Source organism: Anthonomus grandis, chromosome 14 (assembly GCF_022605725.1).
Source record: "Anthonomus grandis grandis chromosome 14, icAntGran1.3, whole genome shotgun sequence".
Classification (NCBI taxonomy): Eukaryota; Metazoa; Arthropoda; class Insecta; order Coleoptera; family Curculionidae; genus Anthonomus; species Anthonomus grandis.
This window is the reverse complement of record NC_065559.1, coordinates 14382022-14401966: the sequence shown is the minus strand read 5'-3', so window position 1 is coordinate 14401966 and position 19945 is coordinate 14382022. Positions and strand designations below refer to the sequence as shown.

At 30.2% G+C, this 19945-nt stretch overlaps 1 protein-coding gene and 1 long non-coding RNA gene across 4 annotated transcripts in view; one reads left to right on the top strand and one right to left on the bottom strand.

Moving 5' to 3' along the window:
* LOC126744656 (uncharacterized) overlaps positions 1–19945 on the top strand; it is a 113806-nt gene that overhangs the window by 28151 nt on the left and 65710 nt on the right. The window contains exon 1 of one of the 3 annotated variants that reach the window (XM_050452175.1): positions 2317–2503. The exons of 1 other annotated variant lie outside the window; for it this stretch is intronic. In XM_050452175.1, the coding sequence (XP_050308132.1) occupies positions 2408–2503 (96 nt within the window). In that variant the 5' untranslated portion in view covers positions 2317–2407. Of the gene's footprint in view, positions 1–2316; positions 2504–19945 lie in introns of those variants that run through there. One more of the 3 variants, XM_050452174.1, reaches the window with a different exon arrangement.
* The window catches only part of LOC126744665 (uncharacterized), a 30968-nt gene continuing 17377 nt past the window's right edge, over positions 6355–19945 (bottom strand). Inside the window, exons 2-3 of the long non-coding RNA XR_007663277.1 lie at positions 9527–10413; positions 6355–7739 (exon numbers count right to left, since the gene is read on the bottom strand). This is a non-coding gene — a long non-coding RNA (uncharacterized LOC126744665). The remainder of the gene's footprint in view (positions 7740–9526; positions 10414–19945) is intronic.

The window sequence follows — 19945 nt, the reverse complement described above, 5'->3', positions numbered from 1 at the left end:
GAATATTTTAAAAACCACCATTAAAAATTAATTTGGATTTAATTATTAGTAGGGTAATTAGTAACATTGCAAATTTGTCAGTATCAAATATCCATGATGATGAAGTGGAAGCTATAAATAGTACTAATAGGATTTGACAACGAACTTAGTAACATTTCTAAAAACTTAGAGACCAGTAGTGAGGTAAGGTTGAGGGCAATAAACTATAAGTTAAGATTTTTAATAAAATAATTCCAAATATTATTCCTTCCTTACAATAACAAAATCATCCTCGAATTCAAACCTTTCCTCTTGAATTTTACACCTATAAATCTAGCGCAATCTGTTACGTGTTGATGGCATTTGCGAATAAAACATTTATAAATTAAATAAAGATATATATATATCACTTTTATTACAGATAAAATAATTATGCTATATTAAGGTTTCTTATAAAATTAAATAAATTTATCTAATGACGCCATTTCTTAATGACATTTATTTAAGTTTATTTCCACCATGTTGAAGTTTACAAATTAAATTAAATGTGTATGCAATTTTAAGAAAAAACATACTTGAATTGCGATTTAGTTTAGATTTTCGGAAAAATTTACATGAAGCAAATCTGAGATTTATAAATAAGTTGTCAATTCCTAGATATCGAACAGCGTTCTTTTGTCGTAGTTTTCTATATAATGCTGTGGCAATTTACAATAACGTTGTTCCGAATCCTATAAAAGAAATGTCAGTAGTGGCTTTCAAGGAAAAACTAAAGCTGCATTTTTTAACAAAACAGAATAGCTAAATTGTCAGTCAGGTATTTCTTATTTTATAATTTTTATGGACCAATGGGTGTATATCTGTTTATTTTTATATTAATATTAGTGTTACCATTACAAATGTTAATTTTTTTCTTTCTGTTGTGCTATCTAAAATAATTTTGCTTACATTTTTTAAATAGGTTAAGTAGATTAGCCTTTGTCTAGACTTCGCCTATGTACACTATTGAAAAGTACAAATAAAGCCATTATTTATTTATTTATTTATATTTAGTTTGTGATATTTCTAGTTTATTTATGTATATACATAATATAAATGCAAAGTAAAATTAAGCAAAAAACTTGCCATTTTTTAAATCTTGATTTAAGGAATTTTGTTTTACTTATCCAAAATCTTTAATATTTCAAAGGGCATCAAAAATAAGATGCGAATATACACCTATAATATTAGTAAAATTCGTTTTATAAGAAAATATTCGCCCGAAAAATCCTAAAATAATGTTTTCCTATATAATAGTCACTACAGGTATGATCAGATAAGCCGCCATAACACGCGTGGTGTTGGTTTCAATTTTGCCATTTATCTTTTCTTTTCACAAAAGGTATAGAGCTTATAAACTTATAATAGTTAATTTTATTAATCTCTATGAGTGTGACAAAATAATCTCCATAATAAAAATAAGCCGAATATATATAGTGTTGATTAAAATATTTATATTTTATAATTGTATTTATAAAGTTTTATAACTTAGTAAGAAAACAATAATATAACATTAATCAAATAATTTTGTAAATGCTTTATTAAAGGCTGGAATCGATTTTACAATCTGGTATAAAACTGTTAAACTACTTTAATGAATGAAATAAAAATATTTGATTAGCGTGGGCCTTTTTAGACTTTATACATGATTTATAAATGCTTATAAGAGCAAGTTTGACGACAAAAAAGTTTTTTTATAATAATATATTTTTATATTATATAGCGTGCTATATGATAATTTCATGCACATTTGTGCTGATTGGAAATATATTGATACTAGTTGATGTTAAAAATGCATCCTGATTAGCTATCAGCGCCCAGCTTAGAAAAATAAGGGTTAGTTCATATCTCAGAAACATATTCATTTCTGATGTGGACCAGAGAATGAGAATCCTAGATAGGGATTGATCTAGGTGTTACATATGCTAAAGTTATTATTTTTTCAAACTTGATATTTTAAACTAAATAAATTCACAAACTGGGAACTTATATTATTAATAATAGCTTATTGGGCACGCTAATCGGAACTTTCTTCGATTTTCTTAAACATATAATCAGAATCGTCAATGTTTACATAATAACTTAATGGCTTGAAAAAAACACAGTAGACCAAATGACAATTCAATTACTTTTAGCGACAAGCAAAATACAATCTTTATTTGTGTGATGCATAACGTTTTGCCCTCATATTTTTGCTACTTACCTAATCAAATGCATTGTTATTATCAAAATAACAATATTTAAAATATTTATGCAATACTATAACTTAATTTCACCAAACGTCGTGTCTTCTATTCAGTTCTTATTTCAGTAGCGTTAAGTAGAGTTGATGTAGTGTAATCGTCTTAATTTAGGTATCCGTGTATGAAAAAATATTACTTGTATTAATATGGTTTGCATAAAACTATTTGTTATTATTTTTGGTACTGCGTATTGTTATCCATCATTATGGGTTCAGAAAATAGCTGAAAATTCACAGTATAATGTAAGTAATTAAGAACACGTAAAATTAAGAAATACTTGTTTTTTTCGTTTTTTGGTCATTTAGATACTTGTTCCAATATAAGAACTTATTTATGATAAAACAGATTGCTAATATATAATTTAAAGAATTATACCTAAAAAAGGACAAAAGTGCAAGTTAGGGATCTTAGACAAGATCACACGCTTCTCGTTCTGGAGCCAACGCAGAACATTTTATTTAACATTTCATTTTTTTTAAAGACAAAACATAGGGGGGCTCGGATAGGTAAGTAAATAAGAGGGCAAAAACAAAGGGATCTCCAAATAACTAAAATTATTTACTAGTGCATATACTTCCAAGTTATATTTTCCTTTTGGATAATTTCAAAAATTTTAGGAAAATAAACTCCATTTCATCGTTCGCAGTTACATTCGCCATAAATGTAGTATGACCAAGTTCTTTTATTTTATTCTGCAAAAACATCACTGCGTCAAAATGATTTTTACATTCAAACAAAATATGGTTCAAGTCATCAGACTGGTTATCACAATCACATATACATATATGAGTCATTTATTCCTAATATTAAATTATTAAAATTACCATGACTCACTAGAAATCTGAAGAAAGGTGTTGTCAAAAGTTACATTTAGAAGCCATTATATAAGTTCTAAGGGACGTTTTCATTAAAAAGTAAGTATTTGAAGTATTTGCTAAATATTCAAGATATTTTCTTTTTTAAGTTTCTGAAGAGCTACTTCGGAAAATCATATCACTAAAGTGTACTTTGGAAAGAGTCCGATCCAACTTAATTGTTTCCTTGGCCTCATCTGCCAATTCATTTTCTAGCAATCCTGTGTGTTCCTTTAATCAAATGAAATCTATCTTAGTATTATGTTTATCAAGATTAGTGATCGAAATTTTATATGTGCCTCTCGAATCTTAAAAATAACTAGGTGTTTAAAATTACGTCAGTTCTTAAGTGATTGCAAAACTGTGAATCAGAAAAAATTTCATATTATATTAGCATCACTAATAAATTTCAGAGCTCTCAATATTGCTAATGGCTCTGCAGTAAAAATAAAAAAAAAAAATTACTTTTTTTTATTATTAATTTTCGTAATAATAAAAACACAACCTATACTATCACCAATTTTTGATCCATCTGTGTATATTTCTAAGTAATTTTGAAATTTATTTCGAATATCCTTAAGAATAGATTTATTGGCTTTATGAAAGACTAAGAAATACTTAAATTACAGGAATTTAGTATTATAAAAGATATTATTATTTGTCTAATATTTTACTGCAGCCGATAATAAAGGAGACATTCTGGAAACGGCAAATCTTATATCTAAGTCTATAATATATATAGAAATATATATATACAAGTCGAACCACTCTTTTCTTCTCCTCGAAAAGACGGCATTTTTTGCAGGGGGTCGTAAATCATGTGTGCATGCATCAATCGATAGGATAGATATGTGTATACTTTTTGGAAATATAAATAAAAAAGCAATTGGATTTTAGAACTTACTTATACTCAAATTCACATTACTAATAATACATAATAATGTTAAACGAAAAAAATATATTAAAACATCAAATAAAAAAAAATATTTACATAAAGAAAAAATGTAATTTTTATTTTTAATTAGTTACTTAACAACAAATTACCTTTTTTTAAATTATAAATTTTTATAATTTTTTAGCTTAGAGTGGAGTTTTGCCATTTTGTGTCCCTTATTTCTTAGTTTCGTATTTGCAAATATTAGGGTGCATTAAATTGTTAAGTTCATGCAGCATTATGTTGTAAAGCTCTTAGTGCTAACCGAATTGTTTTGCCGTATCTAGGTTATTACAATATTTCAATGTAATATTTTTTAATAACGCATCAGTTAAATAAAAGAAATGACAAAAAATATTATTTCTAATTGATTTTAATAAATGTGGAACGTCAAAAATAAAAAGAATTTTGACATTGAAAAATATGATTTTTGAATTGTTAACTTAAGAGAAGATTTAACTAATTTATAAAAGTTTGGTCCCTGATCTGATATTACAGCTAAAATATTTAACCCAATGTTTTAAGCTTTGTCAAATATAAATTCTTTTAAATCATCAACATTTGTAGAATTTTTTGTAAAGAAATATAAAATAGGTCGTTTCCAACTATATGATATTCCTTTTGCCCTAACTACCAAAGCACTTGCAGCAATAAATGGACATCTTTTCTTGACTCTTAAAAAACAATATACCACTATAAGCTAGGCACACCCGGTCAATAACAACATAAGAGTAATGCCAAAGTATATAGATTTTAACAAAGTATATAGATTGTTAGACTGTGGTAATGCCGCCGCAATGTCTAGTCCGATCGGCGAGACGAAGCGCGTCCGTACGAGGTGACCTTTTGTGGAACTCCGAGGGTGAGCGAACTGGTTGAAATAGATAGACTTTGGTTCTATTCTAGGCATAGATATAGAGAAAGGGTAGAATGAGCAAAGATCTGCACCAATATTCTAATGTCCATGGCCGCCATTTGTATGGTCTTCTCTTCTTTTAAGATAATATCCTGTGTTTCGCGTTTCTGCATTTTTTGTTTTTCAGGTGTTTACTTTCGTGAAATCGTACAAAAATGTTTAAAGCGTTGTCAAGAAAAATAGATAAAATAAAAGTAATAAGAATATATTATAGGGCATTATCTATAATATGTAAAGCCTATATCTCATGAGCCTATACCCTTTCTTAGAAAATTATATATAAAGTGAATCTTAAAATTACATACCCATTTTAGAGTGACCGATTTTTTTTTTAATGTTGGTGCTTAGTAAACTGCAAAAATTATATAGCAAAAAACTTGCCACTCATATAAAACCTTTATTTTAATAAATTTTATATTTAGCAAATTTTTTATTTGTTAGTTTAAATTTGACAAAAGTTCAACAGTATCACGCTCAAACCTTATGGCTTTTCACTTGGTTTTGAGAAAAAATATACATTGTTGTTTATTTTTTTGATCCTAATGTTTTTATCCATCTTTCATAAAAACCAAAATCAAAACTACTCCTTGATGTACAAATTACGAGACAGTTTTATCACCTAAAGCTGTGTAAACTGAGTTTTATTTAATCTTCTCCCGAAGATGCTAACATCGTTAGCGAAACACGTGTCGATAGTAAAATAAAGAGTTTTGGTTAGTGTTGGGAATGCACTTAAATAAATGAACACCAATGAGTCGAATCTGATAAATTTACTAAATTAGTAATATTAATAGTCTACTTAGTTTGTAGTTAATAGTTACTAGTTTGTTTTTATCTGCGTGGTAACAACAAAAGGATGCTATTTTTGGACTTTAATGTTTTCTCAATATTTTAGCCGTTGGCTGAGTGATTCACCGGTTTTCATGATGTAAACAGTTTTAGTCTTAGAGCATATTTAGTTAAAGACACATTGATAATTAGAAGATCAATCGACTTACCTGTAAGGAAGAGTGATCCTAATTATACGAGCAGCCTCGTCGAAAGATTATAAACACCCTGTAGTAGCAGCGCGACGTACCTACATACGACGTTCAAAGAATTAAAAAAAAAAATTTGGTTCGGCAGCATATGATTCATATTGGTTAATGCGACGGCATCAATATTCATTGTTTAAAGAGTTCAGATTGCTAGGGGTGGGTAAAAAAGAATATTCTTGTGGGCTGGGTTGTTTATAATCTTTCGGCGAGGCTGCTCGTATAATTAGGATCACTCTTCCTTACAGGTAAGTCGATTGATCTTCTAATTATACTTCGCAGCCTCGTCTCAGATTATAAACACCCTGTAGATGTTGAAAGAATTTGCAATCTGAACAGACGTAATCTCATAACAGAGAAAAAAAAATATGTATGGGTTAATTTAAATAATATGCATTATGCGTTTATTCATAGAACAAAATAATAACCAAAATGATATGACATTTAAATTAAATTTTGTGTGCAATATAAATTTACTAATATAATTATACGATAACAGTTATGCATACGTAAACTAAAATAATAATAAAGCATAAATGTCATACAGACTTATACATACAACTACAACTACGAATAATTAAGTATATCGAGTAAACTATCAGAAAAATAATACTATTATAACGTACGAGTATAATAATGATAATTATTAATCGTACCGTATAGTTTAACTTACAATAATTACTAATACTAAATACTAATTATATTTTTAGTGTAAAAGGATTATTTAATACCTGACCCTTTCAAGAAACTCGTTGGAAAATCAGAATCGTTTGGTAGTATGGGTTTATTATAGAATTTGGAAAAAACCTTTGATTTTTCTGTCCACCCTGCCGCTTTCCTTATTGACTCAATGTTAGCACCACCTTTAAGGGCTGTTGAGGTAGATGTGTGTCTGGAGGAATAAGCAGAAAAAATGTTGGTATCTACCCCACAACTCTCCAAGAAATTTTTAATCCAGTGACTTATTGTCTGGCTGGAAACAGCGTGAATGGGTTTTTTAATGGTTAACATTAATTTATGCTCTTCTGGTGGGCGTAAATCCTTTGTCTTTTTAATATATTCAATAATCGTAGAAGCTAGACAAAGCTCTGGCTTTTCTGTAAAAAATGGTAGAATCAATACGGGCTGAAGTCTGTTTTTTCCTGATGTTTTTATTTTTTCTGCAATAAAAATTTGTAAGTTTTCGTTGGTTTCTTTTATCAGTTTAATATTGATTTTTGATAAAGTTTGTAACCGTTGTCCTGAGATCAGTGATAATAGTACAACCATTTTAAGTGTTAAATCTTTCAAGGTAATATTTTCACAAAGATACAATTTTGCTACTTTCATTTAAACTGGGTGTGGATCCCATGTATAATTATATTTAGGTTGTGGAGGTTTAATATTATATAGCCCCTTTAAAAACCTTTTTGTCATATTTTTGTCTTCCTCCTTAAAGTCAAGAATCATGGTAAGAGCTGATTTATGGATATTAATATTAGAATAGGAAACACCTGTTTTAAATATTTCTGATAAAAATGAAATAATTTCTTGGAGGTTGTATGTGAATGGGTCCAGTTTTTTCTTGCCACAGTAACTCCACCACTTTTTAAATACAGAATCATATTGACGGTGAGTGCTTTCGTTTATTGAACACATAATAGCGTCTACACCGACCTCAGGGAACAGTCTCTTTAAAAAAGATGTCCTGATAATTTCCCTGCCACCAGGATAAGGCTTTTGTGCATAGGATGAGGTTTCCTAAAAGGAGACATAAGTAAATTTCTAGAAGGACCAAAATATAGTGGTTCGCAAATTAGCAATTTCTGGAATAAGGGGTACCACGGTTGACTTGGCCATTTTGGAACCACTAATATTCCCATTGCTTTATCATTTATAATCATTTTTATAGTTTTATTGATTAAACTAAATGGGGGAAAGGCATAGAAATAAAGCCCTGTCCATGGAATAAGAAAACTATCTACTGAGACTGAATCAGGATCCGGTTTCCACGAGATGTATCTTTTACATTTTGTATTAAGCTTAGAAGCAAATAAATCTATTTCCGGAGTATTAAATACTTTACATATTTTGTTGAAAATTTTTTGAAATAGTTCAAATTCAGTTTCATGTTGGAGGTTTCTTGACTCAAAATCTGCCACGATATTATCTTTTGTATTAATATATGAAGCGAAAACATGTATTCTTCGACTTTCGCAATAATTCCATATTTCTTGAGCCCCTTTATTTAGTTTTTCATGACTTATACCCCCCATCTTATTTACATAGGCTAGTGCAGTAGTATTATCTACCCTAATTAAGATGTTACAATTATACACGTCCTTTGTAAAGCATTTTAAAGCATTAAAAACCGCTTTGAGTTCTAAAATATTAATGTGGCAATTTCTTTCTTTATTACTCCAGTAGCCCCTCGTTCTCACTGTATTACATACAGCCCCCTGGATGTAATACAGTGAGAGAACTGGAATTTAAGTTCACTTATATCCACCCCTGGGTTATCAAGTATTTTAAGCCACCAATTAGGTCCGCTCTAACGAAAAAGGGGATCTTCATGTTTTTATTATAATTATTGTTATTTATACTAAGAGCTAAGTATTTTTCCCTTTCTAAAAGTTTTACATGGGCCCATCCATATTGAGTTGCTGGGCAAGCCGCCACGAGAGTACCAATAAATGTTGCTAATTCGCGAATAGAACACGTCTTACGGTTTAAAAAGCTGTTAGAGGTAAGCATAATTCTGTTTTTCTTATCGAGCAGCAAAAACATTTTCATATTAACCGTATTAAAAATGAATCCAAAGAATTTACATTCTTGATTAGGGACAGAAATGCTTTTTTCTTTATTTATAATAAAACCTAGGGATGTTAATAATTCTACCGCTTTGTTAGAGTGTTGAACTCCCTCTTCATAGGATGAGGTGATTATTAAGATATCATCCAGGTATCCTATGCAAACAATACCTAAATTTCTTAAATGTGTAAGAACTGGTTTTAAAAGTTTCGTGAACACATATGGTGCAACAGAGAGCCCAAATGGTAAGCAGTTAAAACAATACGTTTCATTTTGAAATGTAAACGTCAGATATTTTCGGAATTTTATGAATATTTACCGAATAATAAGCATTTTTTAAATCAATCTTACATAAAAAACTGTTAGGATGGATTAAATCCTTAACACTTCTATAATCTTCTAATTTGAAATGTGGTGGATCGATTAAAAAAGTATTTAATTTTTTAAGGTTAAGTATAAACCGTAAAGAACCATTAAGTTTTTTGCTTATAAAAAAGCTTGAGATGAATTGGTGTTTTTTGTAACTTAGAGATAGCACCAATATTAATTAGTTCATTAATCGAATGCTGGATTTCAACCTGTGGATTTTGAGCAAGAAAGTTTCTAGGAATATTACTCTGTGTAGGTTTTCGACAAAACGGTAATTTATAACCTTTAACCCATTCTAATATTAGAGGGTTTTGGGTAATTTTTTGCCAATTTCTATAAAATTTACATAAGCTTCCGGCATTAATTACCTCTAGTTCCTCCGGTAGTCCGGTCTTCTCCTGCTCTTTTCTGGTTTCTGGACTTTCCTGCCTCCCTCCGTCTTCTTTCGGTTGTTGAACTTGTACCGCTTGGCAAAAAAATCTGGATTGGTACCATATTTATTGGAGGGTCCTGGTACAGGATGGCTTCTACTTGACGAACTTGGGATTCCAGAAGAACGTGGGGTATATTTCATTTTTATTTCATTGCACACTTTCTTCACTTCCTGGGCCGACTTGATATGGTTGCTCATATCTTCTCCAAAGAGAAAAGCATCAATAGGTCTGTCCATGATAACTTTTCTAATAGAATTGTCGATGCTATATGACAATCCATATCGTCTGTGTGTTGACAACGAATGTATGACATCCGTTAAAAGTTTGGAGGCATTAGCCAGAACCTGCAAATTTTCAGTGATTTCCTCAGTAGGATTGGTAACGTATGTCTCCATAGGAATTGCTATAGCTGATATTGCGGCCGCTATTTGTTCTTATAAGTGTAGTAGGAAATTATCTTGTTTAATCTGAGTGTCTCTTAAAAGCCCGCTTTTCCCTATTAAGTTTAGGTGGTGAAAGACCTTCGACGTTGCTTGGTCTGGGGTACTTTTCAATGAGGCTCTTCCTGTCGTCTTTATCTAACCCATTTCGACTAAATATAGTCCATCTACTAGCTATTTCTGTGTGTATTTCTGGCCCGACCGTTGTTATAGCCAAAGGATCGTTACCCAATATCTCAATCAGATTTTTATCTACTTCTATATTTCGTTCTATCTGATCCTTTATATTTCGTTGTGCCTCCCCCTGATTCTCGTCCTCACTCATATGAGCTCCAGACGAGCTAGAACTAGAGTCAGACTCACTTGAGCTAGACTCTGTACCTAAAATAAAGTGAATTATTATTATTATTAATATAATAATTACTCACTCTATTAACATATAATATGTATCATAGGTAACTTTTGTGTAAGTAAAACAAAATAAATAAAACTATTTTCATTATTCTGTATCTTTTCATAAGGCAAAACACAATATGTATTGGTCGGTCTAATGAATATAATAAAGCAGGCCTTTATAAAAAATAAACAAATCAGCATTTTTCAAAATGTTTGTGTTGCCATAAATATTTACGGCTTCCTCTGACCCAGCCTGTGCGAGATTACCAGCATGAAATGTATCAGCTTTACTCGAGGTTGTGTTTTGGAAATTGCTGAGACAAATGAAAAGGATTTAGCAGCCGAAATGGATTCAACGGATACCTACAAAAAGCGGTTTGGAGTTTTGAAACTTAGGTTCCAGAGCATACAGAGGTTGGGGGTGTCTATGTCACAAAGTGAAGCTAATGATGATAGTGACCGGGGATGGTGGGTAATAGAATCAGACTGGTAAGCGGAAATTTAAATTACCCCGAATAGAGCTAATTAAATTTGATAGTAATATACGTGAATGGTTGCCACTTTGGGGACAGTTCGAAAAAATTGATTCGGATCCGAATATTAAAGCTAACGATAAGATACAATATTTAATACAATCAGCAGTTCCGGGTAATAGGGCAAGGGAGTTGGTTGAAAGTTTTCCGGCGATCGGTGAAAATTATGAAAAAGTAGCGCGTGCTTTATAGTGCGATAACATTTCTTGGCTCTAGTTATTTCGATTTTTTCTAACAGGTCTAACTTCTTCCCATTAGAGCATTCATGGAGTTTGTCAGCTCCATCAGGTGCAGTGAAACTGTGGGATTTAGCTAGCAGATGGTTAGCGAACGCTTTTAGTTTCTGTAACATACGTGTTTCTGTATTTATCCAAAAAAGTCATATGTTCTTTAATTCTAGTGGATATTTTTAGGCGTGGTTGTCCAATATACACTGCATTAGACTATAAGTCATTTTATGTTTGTTAAAATATTTAAAATAAAGTTGATTAATACGCACAAGAGGGAAACCATTATTAAAAGCAATGTGTTTAATAATGTTAAGTTTCGACCTAAAAGCTTCCTTAGACAAAGGAATGTTAAAGAGTCTGTAGGGTAGAGAATTAAACGAGGCAAATTTATAAGTGAAGAATTTGACGAAAACTAAATAACGTTATCCGTGGTGGTTGGTTTGTGGTAGATTTCAAACTCTAATTTGTTAATTTTCCTGGTAACGAGGACATCTAGAAACTGCAGTTTACCACATCTACCTCTTCTTCTGTGGTGAAGAAAACATTGGGGTGAAGAGAATTAATAAACCCAAGAATCTCTGCCATTTTGATGTCACTATCATTCCACACCACAAAAATGTCATCCACGTATCTCCTATATACAGTTAGAAACCTTCCAAATCCACTTTTTATGATTTTTTTCTTCAAATGACTCATGAAAATTTCACTTAGGAGGGAAGTGAGGCAGGACCCCATAGCTAAACCGGTGATTTGCTTATAAAATGCATTGTTGAAAAGAAAGAAGTTCTGATCAGAGACCAGTTTAAGCAGGTTCATTAGATCATCTATAATATTATGACTCAAGGAAGACTTAAGTAATAGGTCTCTAACTAGAGTAATACAATCATCTAGTGTGATGCTGGGAAAAAGGTTTTTTGCGTCGAGAGAATATACTGTAATTTTAAATTGTTTATACATGTTATCTGTTTAAGTTATATGTTACCATTTTAAATGTACATGTCTGTCTGGTCCATTAGTTAAGGCCTCGCTTAGCAAGCCAAAGGTCTACGGTTTAAAACCGAACAAAACCTCAAGCTTCTTGGTTTTATTTGCTTATATCTTGTGTTTCTAACCTCACTATTTTGTTTATTTTTGTTATACGTTTTAAATGTATGTGTAGGTCCTAAGGTAGTTTTATTTTATTTTGCAAATAGTTGTATTATATACCCCCTTTAATTGTTTTAGGCCTGATTATGCCCTGATTATATAGCGCGAAACACCTGTAGCCAACAAAATTTGCTTATGAGAACGTGACTTTGTTTCTTGCTTATTTGTTTACATTTTGTGTCGTCTCTTGGAAAAATGGATAAGGATTTCATAATTAAATAATCTGTGTTTTATTATTTGAATCCAGTTACGAAAGGAAAATCAGGTAGGTTTTTTACTTCGTGACACAAAAGTTAGTGATAAAACTGTCTCGTAATTTGAGTGTCATATCAAACTTTCTAACCATAGTTGGAATAGCTTGATATTGCGACAAAAATAGAATACAAATATTTATTATTCGGGATGCATGTCATATGCCTAAATTAATAAGAAATAATGGCACATTTTGGAATAGAATAATCAAAGGTGCAAATAGAAATTTAATTAAATGAAATAATATTACTAAACTCCACAGTATCCAGGAATATGAAACCTTAATATTACGTAACAAATTATCCAAACGACATACTGATTATTTCAACCAAACTAGAAATATAAGATTATCTATCCATGTTTCTATTATAGTATGATACTTGGACTTATTTTAGATAACTTTAGTAGCCCAAAATCTATCTCAAATTATTTCTGATTCTATAAGGTATTTAAGAGTAGATGCATATTTCAGTGATAGGGAAGCCACAGAGAATTTTATATCCAGAATCAATAGCCTATTTAATATTTTAAATACCCGAGCCCCATTTGAAAATGAAATAGACCATGCTGCTCTAAGAATATCTAACGAATATATCTGGACCATTTTCAGAAGAAACATTAGATTGTCTTGTAAGATTATAGATATTTCAGGCAGGCCCCTGTATATCACTCTACAAAAAAACCTTCCATAGGCTTTGCCATCACAATAAAATTTGTGTGTGGATTTTTTGATGAATTTGTCAAATCAGGCAACCGTCTCAGGCACCTTCGCACTTATAAGTTATCATAAGAACAACTTGAAACATTTTTTGGGCCTTTCTTATTTTAGGCAATTCTGAATTATGATTTTCTTGTATCAACCTTATATCAGTTTTTTTAACATCAAATTCATATTTTTAAATGTAGAAATTTATGTAGTAATAATCCTACTTTCTTGCAATTTAGTTGAAATATTTCAATTTCATCCTGGTTTAGGATCAGATTTATTTCCCCATAGTAATTGAAATAACAGAACTAGGTTGAAGATCTAAGACTTTTGTTTTAAGCAAATATGGAGTTTAATACTTTAATGTTTGTTTGCTTAATACTTTGGCTTGTTTAAGTAACAAAAAGGCAATTAAACCGTTAAGTTTTTTTAGTTTTCTAGAAATGGCAGGCATTTATCACTATAATAAAAACTATATATTAAATAAAACCTTTACTACTATATTATTAATTAGTATAAAATGAATTTAGTCTAATTATTTTATACTAATTAGTATAATTAGTATAAAATGTCTTTATTTCACACGACCAAAAAGTATCCCGTATGTATGTATGTACCTCAGATATATGTTTGGAGCACTGACATTTGTATAATCTGTAAAAATTAGTAGTAAAATTATTGAGAACATTCGATTAATCATAAATTATAAAAAGTGCACAAAACTACATAATTTGTCTATTTCTGGTGATGACAACAATTATTAAGAATTTTTTCTATTGGGCAAACTGAAATGGACGGGGCTCGTAGATAGTATGAAAGACATCTGCCACTATCTTCTAGTTTTTCAAAATATAAATGCGATAGTTTTTCATTTAAAACTTAAAGAAAATAGAAACTGTTAGGCTTGGGGTTTTTCGACGTGGAAATTAAATATACATATATACAGATAACATATATATTATATTCTTCTTTCCACTATACCGCACACATATTGACTTTTTGGGGGCATTGTGTATGACATTCTGTGAACCAATGAGGATTTTCGGTCGCCCAGTATCGACAATTCTGTCTGTTCACATGGCAGTTTAGAGTAAACGTTGCTTCGTCAGAAAATATCCGTTTTACAAAATTATTGTTATCATTACATAATTGTTTTTGCATCATTACATAATTTGCTTAAAAAATTTATTTCAACGATCAAAATCATCTTCTAATAGCTCTTAAAGTAAGAATATTTTATAAGGGTAGAACTTTGCTTTTTTTAATACTTTATGCACAGTAGATCGCAATAAATTAACATTAGAAGCCGTGCGTGTAATTGTGGCTTTGGGATTATTTTGGACCATTAACAGAACGTTAAGCTCATCTTTTTCAGTTATTGAACCCCGACCAGCTTTCTGAGTATCTCGAATATGCCCGAATCCACGAAACTTTGCTTCAATTCTGCTTACAATGCTTTGGCTAATAGGCGACCGATCAGAATGAGTTGTATTAAACAACTGAACCACCTTTTTTTGAGTACGCGATATATCTCCGAAACCAATCATGCGCAAGATTTCGATTCATATTTCATTCAATAACAGTAGGTAATAAAGTGTAGTTACTAATAAAACGCAGAATGACACTGCTTTCGCCTCTCAAAAAGAATAAACGCCACTTGCAAGTCTAAAAACACTTCGAATAGTGTCACCAAAACACATTAACTTTTTGACACGGACAACAACAACGACAACAACAACTAAAAAACCAAAATATATATATATATATATATATAAAATATAATATACAAAATATATATATATATATATATATATATATATATATATATATATATTTTACATATATATTTGATAGGTATTTCTTTAATTTTACATTTTATTATCATTTTTCCACTACTATTTATTTGTACCATTGTTTCCGCCAATACTAATTACCAAAGCTGGCAACCGCGCCGATTTGCCTCATCTCGACGCTGACCCATGGCTCGTTCTCTTGCATGCCGACCAGCAGCAGATTAACAGTGTTCGATTAAAATTTATGTTACCGCGTTTTTGTACCGATTTTATTTGTCTTCCAGTTTGGATTTTATAGTAATAAAGTTTTATGTTAAACTTAAATACAGTATATCAATACAAGCATTTCCTTTGTAAAAAAATGCATTCTTTCTGATTCTGCATTAAAAAATTGTGGTTTCCAGTTAAAAAACATATTAATGACGTCATATCTTTTTTTTAGTCACCCTCTATATTTAATTTCCTCGTAGAAAAACCCTAAACCCAATATTAAAATTGCAAACTTGTAAACTTTTTTAAGTTTGTAAACAACAAAATAAATAACCCGCTCTAATTTGAAACAAAATTAATTGCCAAAAACAACTGATCAGCTGTAACAGAAGAAGACTATACAAATGGCAGCGATCTATATATTATTTAAAATTGGATGCGCAGTGGTGTATGCACATTTTACCTGTATCATATTTCTATAATTCCAGGGCTGGTTTATAATAAAATTGCAGCAAGGTACGAGATAGGTAGGGCTGCACATTAAATTTTTCTGAAAATAAGGTTTTTATAGGTGGCTTAATAAAACACCCTTTATGATCTAAAATATTTTCAGAACTGCGACGTTTCCGTGACTATCTTGCTAACTTTTTGAGCTTTGATTAACCTTGATTTTTTAAATGGAATGCCCTGTATATCACTTTTTTATAAGTTTTTTTAATCATGGCCCTTTATCTGTAAGGATACCATTAAAGTCTAGTGGCTCTCGGGTGAGCTTGGCTCAATGCTCGGATTTCGAATCCGCGCTTCAATTCAAAATGGGCAGCGAGCGCCGAGCCCCTATTATTATGTAACCAACCATATTTCAAAAGCTTTGTCTTTTAAAGCGTTTAAAGCTTTTGAGTTCCATATAACTATTTTATTTATTCGTGTTGATATTTTCCTTATGATGTTTTACATACCTATGTGAAAGATATAATGTAATTTTAATATAATTGATTGATTACTTTAGAACCTATTTATAAATAAATTGCTCTTAGTGTTGGTAAGTATAAGAACATTAAAAAAAACAAATTTGTTTAACAAAACATTTTGATTTATTTATTTATTAAGTACAGTCTGAGGGCCAATTACAGACACCAATATAGGTATATAAAAGAAAATATGTTCATTCAGATGCAACAAAAACAATTAGGTCTAACAATACAGAACAAAGAATAACATCATTAAGTTATCTTCTTAAGCTAACAATAAAGGGTGACTTAAAATGAAAAGATTTTGCTAAGCATTAAGTTTATCGTTAATAATGTTAGTGAATTTATTTAAATTTAAGGTCTACATCCAAATTACATGCATAAGTATAAAAATGATTGTGCAATTTGTAAATGGGTGAGTTTTTATAAGTATTAATTTAAATCTATTGAAAGAATTTCAGGGGAATCAATTTTGTTGGTTAAAATTTCGAAGTGATATAGTTCTAATGAGAAGTTTTTCCAAAGTTAATCTATAAAAGTGTCCGTAAAAGTAAATAGTGGCCATTGGATAATTCCCAATTTTTTTTAAAAACATATACTTCAACGCCTTTAATGGTTTTAATCCAAACCTCACATGGATGGCACATAATTATACTAGCATATTCCAACTTTAGTAACACCAGGCACAACTACACTTATTTTGATATTTAGCTTCTATACATTTTACATTTATTTTCCAGTTATAAAAAAAACATCTTTTTTTTATTTTATAATAAAACAAAATTTTTTAAATTTTATTTTTAATGGAAATAATAATTAATAAGTTATTAATTAATAACAAAAAATTAATCCGTCACCTAAAACTAGAACTTTTATTAGGTTAAATGTTAAATATAGATATATTTCGGCCGCAAATTCTTTTATCACTTCATCAAAATCGGTTTTGTCAACCGTCTCCTGCTCTATACCTAATATTGCTAGCCCAGATAGTCTCTCGTGATGCATTGATCATCAAAGAAATTTTTTTATTATTTTAAATTTTGAAAATGACCTCTCTTAGAAGCCGCAGATACTGGTAAAGTTAAGAATATTCTTAAGGAAATTGTAACATTTGGCAGAGATGAGGTTAAATTGTGTTCAAATATAAATTGCAATATATTAATAATTCGAAAAATTAGGAATTATAATTTTAAAGCCTTAATCTCATTAAACAAAACATCCGCCTCAATATCAGTCTCCATCTTTACCGCATCAGTAAGCTTCTGTTGTAGATCTTGGCAGTTCTTTCATCGTCACATAATGTAAAAATATTACTAAAAAAACCAAAAACATTGTCATAATTAGAGATCATATCAAATCTACTATTTAGAGAAGTTAGTACTTGATCAATTATTTTCAAAAAAAGATAACTTTAAACGCGGTTTTAAGATTTTGAGGTGCTTCATCCCTATGTTCATAATCAAAAAAATTGGGTTTATATTTTCGTCAAGTAGTATTGATTATGGGAAAATCTTGCTCTATCTCAAGATCGGCGGCTAATTTTGCCACTTGAGCAATTATATCCTCAAAGAAATTATCATTTCTATAATTTTTGAAATGATCGACTTAATTCTTTAAATAATTTTGACATACTTTAATGTCAATTGTTACACTTTTTATCATTTTTGCTTACAATTGAAATAAAATATCATCCCAAATAATTTTGTCAAATCGCTACAAATAAATTTGAAAGTTTGGATATTTAATAGTAAAGAACTTGCTTTATGCCTACCTTCTATGTTAAAAATATGGTTATCTGCTATTTCTAGAAGACTCTTACAAATTTTAATTAAATTAAATTTTAATGGCTTTATTGCATCTACCCTACTTGACGATCTAGTATCACTTAGGGGTTTTAATGCAGGTACATTTTTTTTAAATAATATCTCATTTTTTTGTGGAGGAAGAGAAAAAAAACATAGAGTTCTTGTACTATAATAAAAAAGTTTACTGTTTCATTTGATAATTTAGCAGCATCATTTAATGCTAAATTTAAGCTATGTGCAACGCATGGCACAAAAAAAGCTCTAAGATTAACGTCCAATATACGTTTGTGTAAGCAATATGCTTTCCACGCATATTGGCACCGTTATAATACCCTTGCCCTCTCATGTCTTTAATATCTAAATTCTATAAATCTGTTTAATTAAATAAATCTATTTAATTTTTGTAAAATTTCAACTACAAACTTAAATAGTCCTTTTCCTGTAGAATCGAATATTGGGCTAAAAGCTAAAAAACTCCCTTGTATCTGAAGTTTTTCTTTAGATACAATCTTGATTTAACACCACATAACGTAAAACAAGGCTTATTTATTCTGTGGGACTTATATCTGGGGTACAGTCCATAATTATTGAATAATATTTGGAATTGCGTACCATATTTAAAATATTATTTTTTACTTTAGAAGACATTAATTCTACAATTTCGTTTTGAATTTGATAGCCTAAATAATGAGTTTTTTTAAGAATTTTCCTGAAAGTTCTACACTCTACTAAGATGTTCTCTCATCACAGGATCAAATGAGGCAATCATCTCGACAGCCTTAAGAAAATTTCCGTTATCAGACTCAAAAAGTATTTTAGAAGAACCTTGAAGTGCTAGACATTGTCGGAACAAAAATTTTACGACTGCAAAAATTGTTTTAGAACATCATGCACATGCAATATTTTTATACGGTTTCTAAAACCCATAAATAATGATCGTTTACAGTAATAGCGTTGATTGAATATTTGGGAAGATATGCAGTACTGTGTTAAAAAATATACCCGGTCGACTATCGGATTGCCGATACCGATTGTTTCGTGCACCGTGTGGTGCTGCCGAAGCGGCAAATCTAGGAACGATTTATTTAAGCTGCGTGGACTTAGCTTTTAGCTTCTTTGAGTCAGGTTTTCAACGACGCTGAAATCTCCGGTTACGCGGCTGCGTTGGTTACTTTTTTAAGACAGGACGATACTGCCAAAGTTAGACCTCTGTATATAATAAATACTTTGTATAAACCAGACGTAGGCGGATGCATTGGTTGCACAGATAAGATTTAGTTATTAAGCACTTTTTAAAACTTATAAATTAGAATACCTTTAAGTTTAACTAGCTCATTTGTTAACGTACTTGCTGTCAATCGAAATAAAATATTTTTTTTTTTTAATTTGTTTTGATCATCACGAACAAAACTCCAACTATGTTTTTATTCTTTTTTTTTAAACATACCACAACCACAGTGGTGTCATTTAGGTGGTCAATATAGTGATGTACTTAAGGGGAGGGCATGTTGAAATTTCTTACAAGTTAAATTTTATAAACAAATAATTAACTATTTACCAAAATATGTTTTTGAGACAAAAATTAATACAAAGATATGTATAAAAGGCTATTTTTACAACATTACCAACAAAGCTTAAGACAAGTTATAATTCCAACAATAAACATAATGTTTTCTTCATTTTGTGTTCAAGGTAAAGTTTTTAAATAAAAGGCCTGTTGCACTTAATCAACTAAAAACTAAAATACACAAGATATGTGGAACAAATTTTAAGATAAATTATGTAACGATACTACGGAACTCTGTTTTTAAAAAAAACTTTATTCAAATTAGATATGTCTTATACAGTACAGAGTTAATTCTAGACTAAAT